The sequence below is a fragment of the Malaclemys terrapin genome, chromosome 8, assembly GCF_027887155.1.
Source record: "Malaclemys terrapin pileata isolate rMalTer1 chromosome 8, rMalTer1.hap1, whole genome shotgun sequence".
NCBI lineage: Eukaryota > Metazoa > Chordata > Testudines > Emydidae > Malaclemys > Malaclemys terrapin.
In genome coordinates, this window is record NC_071512.1 from 14,460,781 (window position 1) to 14,475,741 (window position 14,961).

Sequence of the window (14,961 nt, forward strand, 5' to 3'; positions counted from 1 at the left end):
CATTTACCTGGAAAAACAGGAGCAAGTGAACAGATGTCAGTTTGGTGTCTGAATTACCCATGTGTCTATCACAGCCCTCTTGGTTGAGATGGTGTGACTTGCAGTTTTTGACTAGAGTTCTGATCTGGTTTGTTGGAGCCTATATACATACCATGGTGATGGTCATTCTAGAATACAATAGATAGAGCTACAATAGATAGATTCTTCTCCCACACCCTGAAATTTAAATGAGTTAAAACCTTAGGTTTTGGCTCATCTCTGTTTCATCCAAATGTTTGTGGGTTTGCTATAGGCTGCGCACATTGTCATAAAATGAAGCACATAATTTCTTGTGTTTTTGTTGTGCATAAGAGATTTTGCCAACATAGCTACAGCTCATCAGCAGAGTTTTCTGAAGAAACAGCCAGAAACCACAAGAACTCTTAGCAACTCTTGTGGACAAGAGCTGTGAAAGATTACAGAAAAACTACCAAATTGTAGTCAATAATTCTGTGTAAAGGACACCGCAGATTAAAGGGGATTGCCCTCAGGATCAGATAAACAGGGGTTCTGTTCCTGACTGCTACTGGACTCACTATGTGGGCCTGGGCAAGGCATATAGCCATTCTATGCCTCAGTTTCCATCTATAAAATTGGGACGACACTTACCCAGCTTTAAGAAACACTCCGATTTTCAAATGGAGAGTCTAGCGTATTGCATTTATTACCATAGGTTTTGTGAAAGTGCTTATGATTTCACATTACTTACTGCAGCTGTTTGTAGGAGAAAGAGATTTAGTCACAAATAATTATTCAATGAACAACCCTTCCCATCCACATCGTTCACAATGAACGATTCTATTAGTTTATGTAACCTTCCAGCCGTCTCTTCAAGGGTGTAGTTGCCTCTCATGGTGAAATTAAAACTTATGAGTACTTTATAGAATCAGGCCTAAGCATGTGCCAGACTTTAAGCACGTAATTAAGTGACCAACACAAGATGCAAGGCAGTTGGGAATCGGTTTCTTGTGTGTCTGGTACACAGGGCCGGCTCCAGGTTTTTTGCCGCCCCAAGCAAAAAAATTTTGGCTGCTCCCCGTCCCAGCCCTGGGCTCCTCGCCGCACCAGTCCTGGGCTCTACTCCACCACCCGCACCCCCCTGCCGCCCCAGCCCTGGGCTCTCACTCCCCCAACTGCACTCCCCTGCCGCCCCAGCCCTGGGCTCTCCCCCACAAACACACACACACCCTGCTGCCCCAGCTCTGGGTTCCCACTATTCCCCTACCATTGCCCCCCACACACATCTCCTGCCGCCCCAGCCCTGGGCTCACCCCCCCCCACCTGCACCCTCCTTCCGCCGCAGCCCTGGGTCACTGGTAACTCGCTCCCAGGGCAGGTCATTCAGCAGGAATTTTAGATGTGCACAGAACACAGACAGGATTGGTTCCCATATGGTTACAGAACTGCAGTAAAGTGGAACAATTTTCAGCTTGTGTGATTGGAGGATCTCTGGATGCACATTATAAGACTGTCCTACATAAATGAGGAAAAGTTGAGGTGCCTTTATTTTTCTTTTGTTCCACTCTTTCTTTCTATGGGGAATTTGCCAATGCAATATCACTGTCTTCCTTTTAAACAAACCAACGAAAAAAAAGGCAATGGCTGTTGAAAATAGCAATTCCAGTCCTAATAACCACTGGGAAGCATTTCTTGCTCAATTTTATCCTACTTTTTCTACAGCAAGTTACAGTGGATCAGTATACTTGATTTGGGAGAAATGAAGTAACAGCTGCCCAAACGGAGCTTGAGCACTCCTGAAAATTGAGGTGTTCAAATCTGGAAGGCAGGTGCTGGGAGGGGGTAGGGGCGGGGGGCCTGTGGCTCCGCAGGGGAGCACGGCATTATGTATGCAGTAGCGTGTCTGGCGCTGCGCGAAGCCAGACACGCTGGTCTGAGTGGCACGGTAAGGGGGCTGGGGGGTTGGAGAAGGGGTAGAGGGTTCTGGGGCGGGGGGGCAGTCAAGGGACAGGGAGCAAGGGGGGTTGGATGGGGCAGAGGTTCGGGGGGGGCAGTCAGGGGACAGGCAGTGGTTGGATAGGCATGAGAGTCCCAGGGGTTTGTCAGGGGTGGGGTCCTGGGGGGTAGTTGGGGCAGGGGTCCCGGGAGGGGGCGATCAGGGGACAGGGAGAAGGAAGGGGTGGATGGGTTGAGGTTTCTGTGGGGGGCAGTCAGAGGGGGTGGATGGGGGCAGGGTGGGGCTACCCTCCCTCCCAGTGGAGAGTCCTATATTTTGAATGTTAAAATATGGAATCCCTACTCACAGCGCAGCTCTCCATTCATAGCAGGCTGCAACATGAGGTCTCAACTTCCTCACTCCCTCCCCCTTTCCTGTTGGAAGTGGCCAAGGGAATGCTGGGAAATGTAGTTCTTTCCCTGCTCCAGGGCTGGCTCTATAGGCAGGGAGCTAACCAAGGAACTACAGCTCCCAGGGCCCCCTGTTGGTTCTCAGCTCCCATGCTGGATCCCTGCTGCCCCTGCAAATGGGCTGCCCCAAGCACGTGCTTGCTTTGCTGGTGCCTAGAGCCGCCCCTGCTGGTACAGAAGAAAATGATAATAATGACCTGACACAAGAACACATGCCCCAATCTATCCAGATGCTTAAGCATGTGCTTAAACTTTGCTAGTGAGTTGTCCCGTGGACTTCAAGCTAAGCATTTGCTTAAGTGCTTTATTAGATCAGGGGCTTCCTGTAGCAAAAAGGCACAGTACTATGCAATGGAAATGTCTACTTTCAGGATGAAAAAGTCACAAAAATTCAAAGGCTTCACACAAAAATAATGAAAATGTTTAAAATCATAACTAGAGACTGTCATCAATCTACCTATGTATTTTTCAAAGATTTTAGGTCTCCCATATACAATTATTTCCTAAAGATAATGGAAGCATAGGAGTTTATTGTGTTGTACGGTTTTTTGTATTTCTTATTTTAAAAATGAAAGTGACAAGTCTATGTTAACTGGAGTAAGCTCGGGCCCAAATCCGGAGGTTCTTACTCAAGCAACGCATCCACTGATGTCAATTCAGACAAAGGCAAAATCCAGGCCAAGCCACACCATGATAAGCATATTGTAAGATTTCAATACAGCTACGCCAATTGACACAATGGGCTCAGTCTGGTTTCACTAGGAGGTGTGGGGGCTCAGCACCTTGTGTGATCGAGCTCTGAAGTTCTAGTCCAAATCTGATCATAAACATTTCTAAATGAAACAAATGGCCCAGACTCACAGATAAGCTATGATACAGCATTAGACACGAGCTCACAGTAGAGGACATTTTTTTTTTTTTTTTTTTTTTTTGAAACAGCATTTATTTGTTAAAACTTGCAATCCATAGAAATACAATAAATTTAACATGTACACAAAACTTTGGTTCAATGAAATATTTAACATCTAAAACATCTGAGGAATGAAAGGCACAAGACCAGGCGCTCAAATGCAGTGAATCACCAAAAGTGCTGTTTGCACTGCTATGACAGAAGAAAGAAACTGGGAGGGTGTGGTGAGAAGGTGAAACTGGGGGAGGGATGGGGAAAATAACAGTTACCAAGTACTGCCAAGTCATTAGAGCCTTTTGCTTCTTTCACTTATAGATGTGACATTCTTTTTAAAAAGTGCCAGAGCTCTTTCATAATAGAAGATGGATCATTTCTTAGAAATGAACTGAAAGAGAAAGAGAAGGAAAGGGACAAAAGGAAGAGCTGGTAGCAGGCTGGATTTCAGTCAACCTCTGTTGATCCACAAGGTCTTAAGAACTCATTCCCTCTTTCGTGGAACCATTTGTTTGAAACTGTGGAACAAAGAGATAAATTAGTTAGAACTGTACATGGAGCCTGCATGTAACCTTCAAAGTTTGGTTTCTAGGGATGAAATTTTGTTTGGATTAACAAAATAAGGTGGTTGAACTGGATGGTTGTGTTCCTCCTTCTCCCACACAAGAGCTAAAGAGACTCAGGGGAAGGGGTGCAAGGTACCTTTCCAATTCCGGGGCCAGTCTTAACTTACAGCAATGGTGGCAACATTCCCCTTTGCATTATTCTGCCAATTTGGGATCACCCCGCAGTGTGGGGTGCTCTGGTAATTCTCCCTCTGCAATGCCCTTTATGCTGGAGTGGGAGAATGGGTGGTGTAGACCTCTGTGCAGCCTGGTATATTCCCATAAATATTCTCAGCTAATGAATCCACCTTCTATATTCTAGAACAAAGCAGCCGGATAGAGGATTGAGGATGTGGACTTTTGTTCACAGGCTGTGGAGGTGAACATCTGAGGCCCAAAGGTAGAATTCACTTTCCATTGGCCTGACAATGTTAGAATCTATTTACTTCCAGAACCTGTTGTAAAACTGTCTATTTTGAATAGGTGATGATGAAAAAGATATTCCAGTGCAAGGTTAGAATTAGCTGGGGGACACACACATGCCAACTGCTTTACTTAGGGTGATCTGAAAGTAACCAGTTCCTAAGTACACTGCAGAAAAAGCTCTTCTCTTTGGGTTCCATTTGATCTTCTCTTAATTGCGTTATTTCTCGTAAGTGCTCTGGAAGTGTCAGTGCAGTAGAAGTTGTTCAGACATTATTTAGTCAAAACTACATTGTCACTTTCCAGACCACCAGTTCAGCTAATGAGTCCACCTTCTATATTCCAGGCAGAGTATGTCACCTGGGGATATGACCACAAAGGGACCTCTGTAATTACTTAGGTCCCTATCCTGCAAACGCTTATACATGTGTTTAACTTTTAAGCAGGTAAGTAGTCACACCGACCTCAGTGGGACTACTTGCACATTTAAAGTTAAGTCCATCTATATGTTTTCGTAGGATCAGTGCCTTGAACCCCAATCATCCTTGATTTTCACGACATCTGTATCTAGAGATGTACCATATTGAATCAGCAGCCTTATAAGTGTTTTCAACATGAAAAAAAAAGGACATTCACAACATTGACCAGAGAATGCAATAACTGGGTGTCATGTGTGATTTTTATTTGATGCAACACTGGTGGAGTGATGTATATTTATGACTCAAAATGGCAAAAGTGAAAATGGCAATGCCAAAACTACAGAATCCTTTTTGAAGGAAGTTCAGATAATATTCTCTTTTCACTGAAAGGGGAATTTATTAGTCAGCTTGCAATTTTTGTTACTAAAGGCAAGTAGAGGACAATGACTTACCCCATTTGCACCCTACTAATACTGGGCAAGCTGCATGCCTTGTTCGATAATCACCCTCGCCACTTCTGAAAAGATTGTACCAAAACACTGCTGTCCCCTGAAAACGGAAGTCTGGATTAAACAAAGTTCAACGCAACTATTCAGAATGTGTATATGTGAGAGTGGGTATGAGAGAAAGAGAAAGTAAAAACACCAAGTACCTGGCTCTTAGTAACTTCACGCTTGTGGCTCACTGCTGACAGTATATCAAAATTAAATAATTTAAACTCCAAGCATTCATTTATCTCACCTTTCTCTTTGCTCTTTTGAGCTTCACATCTGTTAAATAAAAAGCCTCCCATTCCATCCCTGCCATAGTGCACTCTGGGTTTATGGGACTGTCTATATCTTTATTTAAATTGATCCAAGGTTTCCCTGGTTTATTCCTATGACAGGATGTCAGGAGCTACAACTCTGCATAGGAGAGCCACAGCTGCTGTGCTAATTCACTTGGGCAGCTCAAGTCTTAGCTCAAACGCATGCATATAAATTGTTTGGGACTCTTTTTCAGTAGGAGGGACAGGGACCAGGGAGTCCTGAAAGGAGAAAACCTAAGTACTGCCACGCAAAAGGGGAAGCTCAAGATGACGTTGCTTTTTCTTCTTATTTAAGATAACAAAGGAAAACCCTAAGGAACGGGCAGATGATGTGTTTAATATCTAGTATGGGTGTACTGTGTCTGGAGCAGGGAGTAATCTTACCTCCATGCAATTCCTTTCCTATTAAAAGCTGCCCTTTGTAGAAATTGTTCAGATTGTGGACAGATTGACATTCTACAGCCACCCAGAACCAGGTTTCATTGCTTTCTGTAATGGCAATATGTAGGCCCATAATCTAGTGCAGCCCTAAGTAAGTCACTACTATCACTCGTACCATATAAGTGTATGAAAGCAACAATGTTTTCACTAACTTTTGTGTGCATGTGGGGAAAGGGGAGAGGGAGTATACACAAATAAAGCAATTGTTACCTTTTGGGGCCAAATTGCAGCCCCAAAATCAGGGAAAACTGTAGCACCTCCAGCTTCTACATCACTCATCTGGGAAAATAAGTTAACGAAGTCACCATAACACAAACATTTTATGATGCAATGTCAGAGCATGCAAATCACAACCACTGAACCGTTATAAAAGTCCCCAAAGCACCAGTGGTAACACAGAGTTATAACTCATATACTGTATAAACAGACAATTAATGACATGGAGGATGCTGAATTTGAAGTGTGAACAGAACACACAAAACTTGTGTGACAATCAGGGTCCAGACCCCCAAAGGGAGAAGAGGGGGTCTGAACCCCAAAGAATGAGCAGTTGTTGTATACGTTATTGTGTATAAAAATATGCCAATTAAGGTTGATGGGCATTATGAGATATGTATACAGGCTATGGTTATGAATCTACGTATTCATGTATGTACAATAACATGCTCCTGACTATGGATATGATTTTGTTACGGTAAAATTAAGCAAAATTCATAGAACAGTCTTGGTAGAAAGGACAAAGTCAGCGTATGGTCACGGCAGAGCTGAAGCCAAAGTCTGGGGCTGACAGCCTGAGCCCCACCATCCGGGGCTGAAGCTGAAGCCGAAGCTGAAGCCAAAAGTCATGGAGATGTGTTAAAATCACGGAATCAGTGACCTCCCTGACCAAATCATATCATTGCTCATGACTAGTACTACAATTTCATGTATACCTTCCAAGCTAGTTGTTTACACAAAACTAACTTCAAGTACCCATCCATTGTCCAGCCAGGCAAAGATAAGTTAATGGGAAAACACTGAAACAACTTGAAATTGAAAAGAAAACCCCCTGTCTTGCCAAACTGAAAAAGGAGGGAATTTCCCTCACCATAAATGAACACAGTCTGAGGACAGCTCTACACTTAAAACGCTACAGCTTGTGCCACTGTAGCATTTTAATGAAGATACTCTATCCCAATGGGAGAGAGCTCTCCTCTCGGCATAGTTAATCCACCTCCCCGAGAAGCGGTAGCTATGTTGGTGGGAGAGGTTCTCCAACATGGTGCCATCTACACAGGGGTTAGGTCGATATAACTACGTTGCTCAGGACTGTGGCTTTTCATATCCCTGAGCAATGTAGTTCTCCCGGTCCCGGTATAGGTCTGTAGAGTAGACCAGATCTGAGAGAAAGAACCCCTACCCCAGCAAACCGTTAAAAGGAAAAGGGTTTGAAGTGAAAGGATCCAGAACTGAGGGACAGTCTTGAAGTCATGGGGCTGTTTGTGAACACTGGATTCCCCCCTTAGAGGTAGGGGGCATGCTAGGAAACTGAGCAAAGACAATAGGCAGTTGTATTAGAAAAGGGATTTTTATCTGATGTATAAATGTAAAGACCTGAGGCTGGGTCTTTATGTTTATTTTCTGTGTAACTTGTACGTGTTTGTCTTCCTTACTATTTCATCTTTGAATCTGTGGTTTTTCTATTAAATAAACCTTTTATTTTTACCCCCAAACAAGTTGTGCAAACTGTGTGGAGTGTGTCCCACAAAGTTAGCTGATAACGGGGGAACAGGTTTCACTCCTTCAGGGGTGACGAACCACAGGGGAAGAGTCTTAGCCCTGGTCTATACTGGGGGGAGCAGGGGTCGACCTAAGATACGCAACTTCAGCTACGCGAATAGCTATTCGCGTAGCTGAAGTTGCGTATCTTAGGTCGACCTACCTGGCCGTGAGGACGGCAGCGAGTCGACCACTGCCGCTCCCCCGTCGACTCCGCTTCCACCTCTCGCGAGCTGGAGTTCCAGAGTTGACAGGGAGTGCGTTCGGGGATCGATTTATCCGCATCTAGACAAGACGCGATAAATCTATCCCTGATAGAGCGATCTCTACCCGCCAATCCAGTGAGTAGTGAAGACCTGCCCTTAGTGTCTGGTAGTTAAGAACTTGGAGTGGATGGATTTGGGGACTCAGAATGGGAAGGGTTGCTGAGAGTAAGTAGGCTGGTGGTAGGCAGGGTGAGACCTTTAAGCATGCTGTTGGTGTCAGGGCTTTGAGCTACAGCAGCATAGCAGTAAGGCACCTGAAGTTATAAGGCAGGAAAGTGAGAGAACACCTTACTGGTCTGGGAGATCCTCAGAACGTCTCAGCTTGGTCCATTCTTTAAGGCTCTCAAAGCAGCCAAAGATTTTTGTTCACTTCACATGCATATGTTATATAGAGAGATAAGGTGGGTGAGGTAGTATCTTTTATTGGACCAACTGCTGTTGGTGAGAGAGACAAGTTTTCGAGCCACACAGAGCTCTTCCTCAGGTCTGGGAAAGGTACTGTGAGCATCACAGTTAAACCCAAGGTGGAATAGACAGTTTAGCATAAGTTGAACAGCACAAGAGTGGCCTGTTAACACCTCTGCAATCATAGGACAAAAAGAGGGCATTAGTGCGTTTCAGGTTGTTGTAATAAGCCATAAACTCAGTGTCTCTGTTCAGTCCATCTGTTCAGGCTCATCTTTTGAAAGGTTGTGCAGGTTTCCTTTGTGGACGAAGACTGATAGGTCAGAAATGTCTCTATGTATTTCCACTGATTTCAATGGGCTTTAGATCAGGCCCCCGGTGAAGAGGTATAAAACCGGGTTTGACTTCAAAGAGAGCAGAATCAACAGCCAAACCACTACTGCCATCAATGGGAGCAGGATTGGATCTTGTGTTTTGTAAATATTACCGCCCCAAATACCATCACACTTTCTCATTTTGATTTGATCATTATGATACTTTGGTGTCCAGCTTGGTACCTACAATAAAAGGGCACAGGATGCCATGGCATTAGGGGCCAATTCCCTCTCTCCCCAATCTAGAAAGCATAGTGCATGCAGCTTGGCCAATTAAAAACCTACATTTCAGCAACAAAACAATCTTTTATAATAGGCACCTTGGACATACTGACATGCTGTAGACGTCATATACTAAGGGAAATTTGCTGTTGTACATGTAGAACTGACAATGTATTTCATTATTATTATTTTTAATCTCAATCAAGGCTGTTCAGAAAATGTGAAAAGCCCAATATGAGCTACGGCCACTGAAATTTCATCCTAACTAACAGACCCATTTGGGACCACGGTTTCAGACAACTGTTTCATTGTTTCAGTCAAGTTGTTTCTGGTTGTTTTTACAAGCTGCACTAGACATTTGAAATGCCAACTCATTCAAAACATTTTGCAAATGGGGTGACACCTGCCCTGCATCACCCACAAACTATATTATGTAACAGGACTGAAGACCCAAACTATTGAGATAGTTATCAGATAACCTCTATGTCACTGTCAGAATAAAACAGCCACGCAAACATAGCCAGGGTAATATACAGCTTGGAATCTGCTTGCAGAACGCTCATTAATTTCAGTGGGGATGATTCAGGGAAATCTAGCGTATATGGCCCTTAGGTTCCATGCTGGAAATGCCCCATGCTAACATTACTTTATTTTCAGTACTTGCATTTGTAGCAGAGTTTCTTAACTGAAGTAGCGTTTTGTTAGTCATGTCTCCATTTGCAAAGGTAATAACTACACTACAGTATACTAGCTTTGAGCGGAGAGTTACAAAGAGGAAACTGCCAGAAAATCCACAACATCAAGTGCTATCAGACACCGGTGAAAAAGATGGAAGTCTCCTTGACAAACATCTGATGGCTAGGATGCTGAGTGAAAGGTTATGCTTGAAATCACTCAGCCTCTTTCAAAGTTTCACTTTGAAACTTCTGAGTCAAATTCTCCTCTCACACCCGTGCAAATCCAGTGAAGTCAATGGATTTGTTCCAGTGTAAACAAGAGAAACATTTAGTCTCTATTCAAATTATGTTTTCCACATTGGGGTTAAACAATACTGAACAGTGATAGCAACAGATGGCGTGAGAACAAGGAAATACTCATTTTCAGATGCTATAGCTTTTTAGTGAGTCTGTACTACAGCTTGTGCAACTGGTTATTTGTAAAAGTGATGCTTCGGAAAGCATCACTCGACACGTACAGGATTATCATACTTACATAGTTTAAAAAAGTGGCCACACGATTTCCAGTCCCTAAACGCTTGAAAGCATCAGGTTCATCTTTCTATAAAATTAAATGAGAATCAACTGCAAACTTCAGGAGCACAAACAACAAGGACGCAGAGGTACTTACATAGTTAAGAAACGTTGCTAGCCTATTTCCTTCCGTTTTGAGTGTGCTGTCAAAGGGTCGCTGTAATAGATAACAACTTTAACCCAAGTTCCAAACAGGCTCACACTAATGTTACATGCGTGTAACTCTCTGCAGAAACAATTCCAGTAGTTTGACACAAAATGTGGACACTTTATATGGAGTCGCATATAAAGGCATTACGCCTTGCAGCCAAACTACGTTTTGAAAAAGCATGCAATGTGCACGTTGAGAAAGTATACGTAGAATTGAATCAATGCAGTTCTTCAGCAATCAGAAGCGTCTGAATGGAAATATTAGGGCATAGAGCGCAAACATTCTGCAAATAAATATTATAACCCTTATGAAATTTTCAGTGTGAATGGCAGCTGTATTGGTTTTACTGGGCCTGATCCAAAGCCTACTGAAGTCAATGGAAAGATCCCCATTCACTTCGGCAGGCTTTGTATCAGACCCCTGGTTCTCCTAAATGTCTGATACAGCAGCAACAGTACAGGTCTAACCAACTGTTCCCATATATAAGATACTCTGCTCCGGGAAAAGGAGCAGAGTATTTTTAACTAACTGTGACAGGTTGTAATAGCAATAATGACACCAGCCAGACACTGCCAACTGTCTGGGATTAATGAATGGAACAAGAATCCCAATTTATCATTAATCCCCAGAAAATGCTTGGAGGCCTCACTCATTATTGTTTAGGATCACATACTGAAGTCAGTTTAGGAGTGGCATCCATCACCTCCCATCGCACGATGCAAGTGACAATTTATTTGAACGTCTCAAGTGCCAAAAGCAATAAGGAACTTCAGCCAGGAGATGTTAAGATGCATTGTTACGAAGGAACAACAAGAAAGTCCTGAAGATTAGACAGGTAATGGAGGAAATCAGGATTAAAAAAAAAAAAGCCACTCAAAAATATAAATTATTTCAAATCAATTTTGGATGCAAGAACACATGTCTGTCCTGAAATGGGTTCACAAAAGGCACTGTGATTTAAAACATACATAACCAAATTGAAACCAACAATGTTTAAAATTTGGACCATCACAGGCTTCCAGCATTTCTGCCAAATGCAGCCTATGTGAAGATTTTGGAGTTTTGGTTCCTAAAAACAGGTCTGAAAGTTTTGAGTGATTGACATTAGTGTTCAAAGTGGGACATACTTTTATATTAAAAAATAATAAAAATCACTGTACAAAGTTCTGTGAGGAAACAAAGAGCTGCAAACTTGCGTGGAGATTGCAAAATATGGAAATCTGCAATGCACGTAGGGTGGAGATTCATAGATTATAGGACTGGAAGGGACCTCGAGAGGTCATCGAGTCCAGTCCCCTGCCCGCATGGCAGGACCAAATACTGCCTAGACCATCCCTAATAGACATTTATCTAACCTACTCTTAAATATCTCCAGAGACGGAGATTCCACAACCTCCCTAGGCAATTTGTTCCAGTGTTTAACCACCCTGACAGTTAGGAACTTTTTCCTAATGTCCAACCTAGACCTCCCTTGCTGCAGTTTAAAACCATTGTTTCTGGTTCTATCCTTAGAGGCTAAGGTGAACAAGTTCTCTCCCTCCTCCTTATGACACCCTTTTAGATACCTGAAAAAGAGGACCAGTCCAAACCCATACTGAGTCTAATTGTTGCCTTGCCTTAACTTTGGCAGCAATTACTAGCTAAATTCCAAGTGCAGCTCCTTCCTAAGTGCCTAATCCAAGAGTAAAGATTATACTGGCCAATTTGATGGATAATTTGCGTTCTTTATTGAGATTCTATCAACTTCCTTTAGTTCAAAGTCTTTAAAGAGAATATAAATGTATTTATTTGCATCAAGAGATTACACAGACTCCAAGTTAACAGGAAAGTGATGTTCAGTAAAGCTAACAAGCCAAAACTTGTTTATGAGCAGTAAAAGTTTGGTAATGAACATGAGCCGTCAGTGTTAAAGTTTTGTTTTAATGCTGACGAAGGCCCCGATCCTGTATTCAGAAACATTACTGTGGAACTATGTGCTCATAAAATCAGTGGGATTCGATGGGTGCAGGGAGTCCATGCTAGTGGGTCCAAATACAGGACCAAAATCTGAATTCGGATTTAACCGTAACACACTAACAAAACATTGGTTTAAACCAAGCAGTTATAAATGGAATACATCCAAAAAGGACAGCGATCCATAGCTCCCCAGTAGGGTTGGCATGGTCATTGACTGTGTTTAGGTGGCACTCGTGGACTCCTACTGTCTCTTTCTGCCTGGTACTCAGAGACCCAATCCTGCAAGTTTCCAAATACCTCCTGCAAGCTGTTAAATACCCAAGCGAACAGGAGCAGAGGTCACTGGCCACCTTGCATGGTCAGGCCCTAGGTTAATATTAAAATCATTTTTCATGAAAACAAACATTATAACATCTCTCAAAATGAACCTTATTTTAAAGTACTATTTGCATTTAGCATTAATGTAGAATGAATTTGACACTGTGATCTTACCCTTGAGAAATCAAAATGTGGTTCATACTGTCCTCCCATTCCATAATTAGCAACCTAGGTTGTGGGGGGAAACAAACACATTTAATTGCAAATTAGATAGTTGGGAGGACAAATATTTTCTTCTTGAAGGCAAAGATCCAAACCATATCCACATGTAGAGGACGTGGCTCTTGACAGGACTGCATTGCACTCTGATGTTGTCACATGTTATGTTTAATCCACCCTTTTTCTATCCCAAAATAAACACATGAATACATAAATAAATACAAAGTGTAAGAGGGAAAAATGTTTATTACATTGAAGGGATATCTAATTAATTGAATGTGGTCACTATAACCGTCTTCTCTTGCTGGATAATTCAGAAACTATTTTAAAATATTAAGCAGAAACTATTTAAAAAAATAATAATAAAGCTGGAAGTGCTGGTCCTGTGGCAATGTTCTGTTAGAATGTTTGACTATTATAGCAAGAGGCTAACGAATGAAAGAATAGAAACAATGATTTTTCACATGTTTGTCCACCACCTCTTTCCACTTCAATATAACACATATACTGGCCAGGGTGTATTACGTGCTCCTCTATGTGCCTGATCCACAGAGGTTGTGAGTCTGTTAAAGCTCCATCTAGAGAGCCTGGCTTTAGAAGGTGCATGGCCAGTTTCATTCATGGACCTGTAGAGGGACAGGGAATACCAAAGGTGGATTTAAACCGCCCTTTGCCTCCTGACATGATTTAGTGCAGCCTCAGGGCTGTTCTATACTCTACCCAGCTGCCACAGCCGCTAAGCGGCTATCTGGCACCTGAGAATAGCCAGAGAGCAGCAGTGCTCCAGCCATGTTCTGACACTCCTCCAAAACTGCAGTCTACAAGAGGGAGGTAGAGCTGTTCTAGCACCTCTGTGCCACTTATGGAACCCCTTACTGCAGGGCCATTCCCTAGGCACAAGATGCAGACAATTCACATTCCCTCTGTATCATCAGAATAGTACAAAAGGGCTGGAGCAGGGCTCACAGTCTTCATAGCCTTCTCTAGAGGGTCCTAAAGGCAACAGCAATAAGGACGTTATTTTCCTCCCAACCAGGAATCTTCACTTAAAGACTTTTTATTTTGGCCAAATCTTGGATCCCTGCCCAAAGCCCAAGTACAGAGAACTCTTTAAATCAGTGGTTCCCAAACTAGGGGAGCAGCTTGTTCAGGGTAAGCCCCTGGCAGGCCGTGCCAGTTTGTTTACCTGCCGCATCCGCAGGTTCGGCTGATCGCAGCTCCCAGTGGCTGCGGTTTGCCGTTCTCGGCCAGTGGGAGCTGCAGGAAGCGGTGCGGGCCGAGGCGGGTCTGGAGCGGCGAACCGCGGCCACTGGGAGCTGCGATCGGCCGAACCTGCGGACGCGGCAGGTAAACAAACCGGCCCGGCCTGCCAGGGAACCATTGCTTTCAATGGATCTACATCGCTGCTGAACTAAGAAAAAGAATCCTCCCCTTGGGGTGGGGCTGCTGCACCTCCCTCTAAATGGCAGTACTGGCTAATGGATTGCCAGTGATGAAGATTCTCTGGCTCCATGTCTTATTCCTTGGCTGCCCTCTGTCCTTCCACGTTTGCTATCCACAGGGAGAACAAACTGCCCCATTGCACGGCTCTGTAGCAGGAAGTGGAATGCCTACACTGACACTCTCATGGGGTCCCTGCCCACCCACACCATGGGAATGTGCTCTGAGTTGCTTAGGCCTTCTGATAGCTGTTGAGTGAGATGGTTGGGAAAATATCCCCTTCCTATACTCACTTCCATGTAAGGCCAAATCCTGACCCACCCGACTGGCTGGCGCGCGTGGAAGCTGCTTACAGAACATTGCGATGTTAACCCAGGTAAGAAATATCAGAACCAACCTGCAATAGTTCAGCTGTTTTTACTGTTAATCCCGTGATATGCTGCATTCGGTGATTCACTCTGGCAACAACAGGGTCATCGTGTTCCTCCAACCATGAACTGGGTACAGAGGCGAGGGGAAAAGAGCAAAAAATAAATGAGAAATCCAATGTTAGACTCACAACAGCCCTACTTCATTATTTTACCTCACCCACCTTGTCT

At 43.6% G+C, this 14,961-nt stretch overlaps 1 protein-coding gene across 3 annotated transcripts in view; it reads right to left on the minus strand.

Annotated features, from left to right (window-relative positions):
* Positions 1 to 3,333: 3,333 nt before the first annotated feature.
* P4HA2 (prolyl 4-hydroxylase subunit alpha 2) overlaps positions 3,334 to 14,961 on the minus strand; it is a 52,888-nt gene continuing 41,260 nt past the window's right edge. The window contains exons 11-17 of one of the 3 annotated variants that reach the window (XM_054037766.1): positions 14,760 to 14,859; positions 12,878 to 12,931; positions 10,376 to 10,435; positions 10,241 to 10,306; positions 6,214 to 6,282; positions 5,207 to 5,303; positions 3,334 to 3,825 (exon numbers count right to left, since the gene is read on the minus strand). In XM_054037766.1, the coding sequence (XP_053893741.1) occupies positions 3,755 to 3,825; positions 5,207 to 5,303; positions 6,214 to 6,282; positions 10,241 to 10,306; positions 10,376 to 10,435; positions 12,878 to 12,931; positions 14,760 to 14,859 (517 nt within the window). In that variant the 3' untranslated portion in view covers positions 3,334 to 3,754. The remainder of the gene's footprint in view (positions 3,826 to 5,206; positions 5,304 to 6,213; positions 6,283 to 10,240; positions 10,307 to 10,375; positions 10,436 to 12,877; positions 12,932 to 14,759; positions 14,860 to 14,961) is intronic. The other 2 variants (XM_054037764.1, XM_054037765.1) reach the window with 2 other exon arrangements.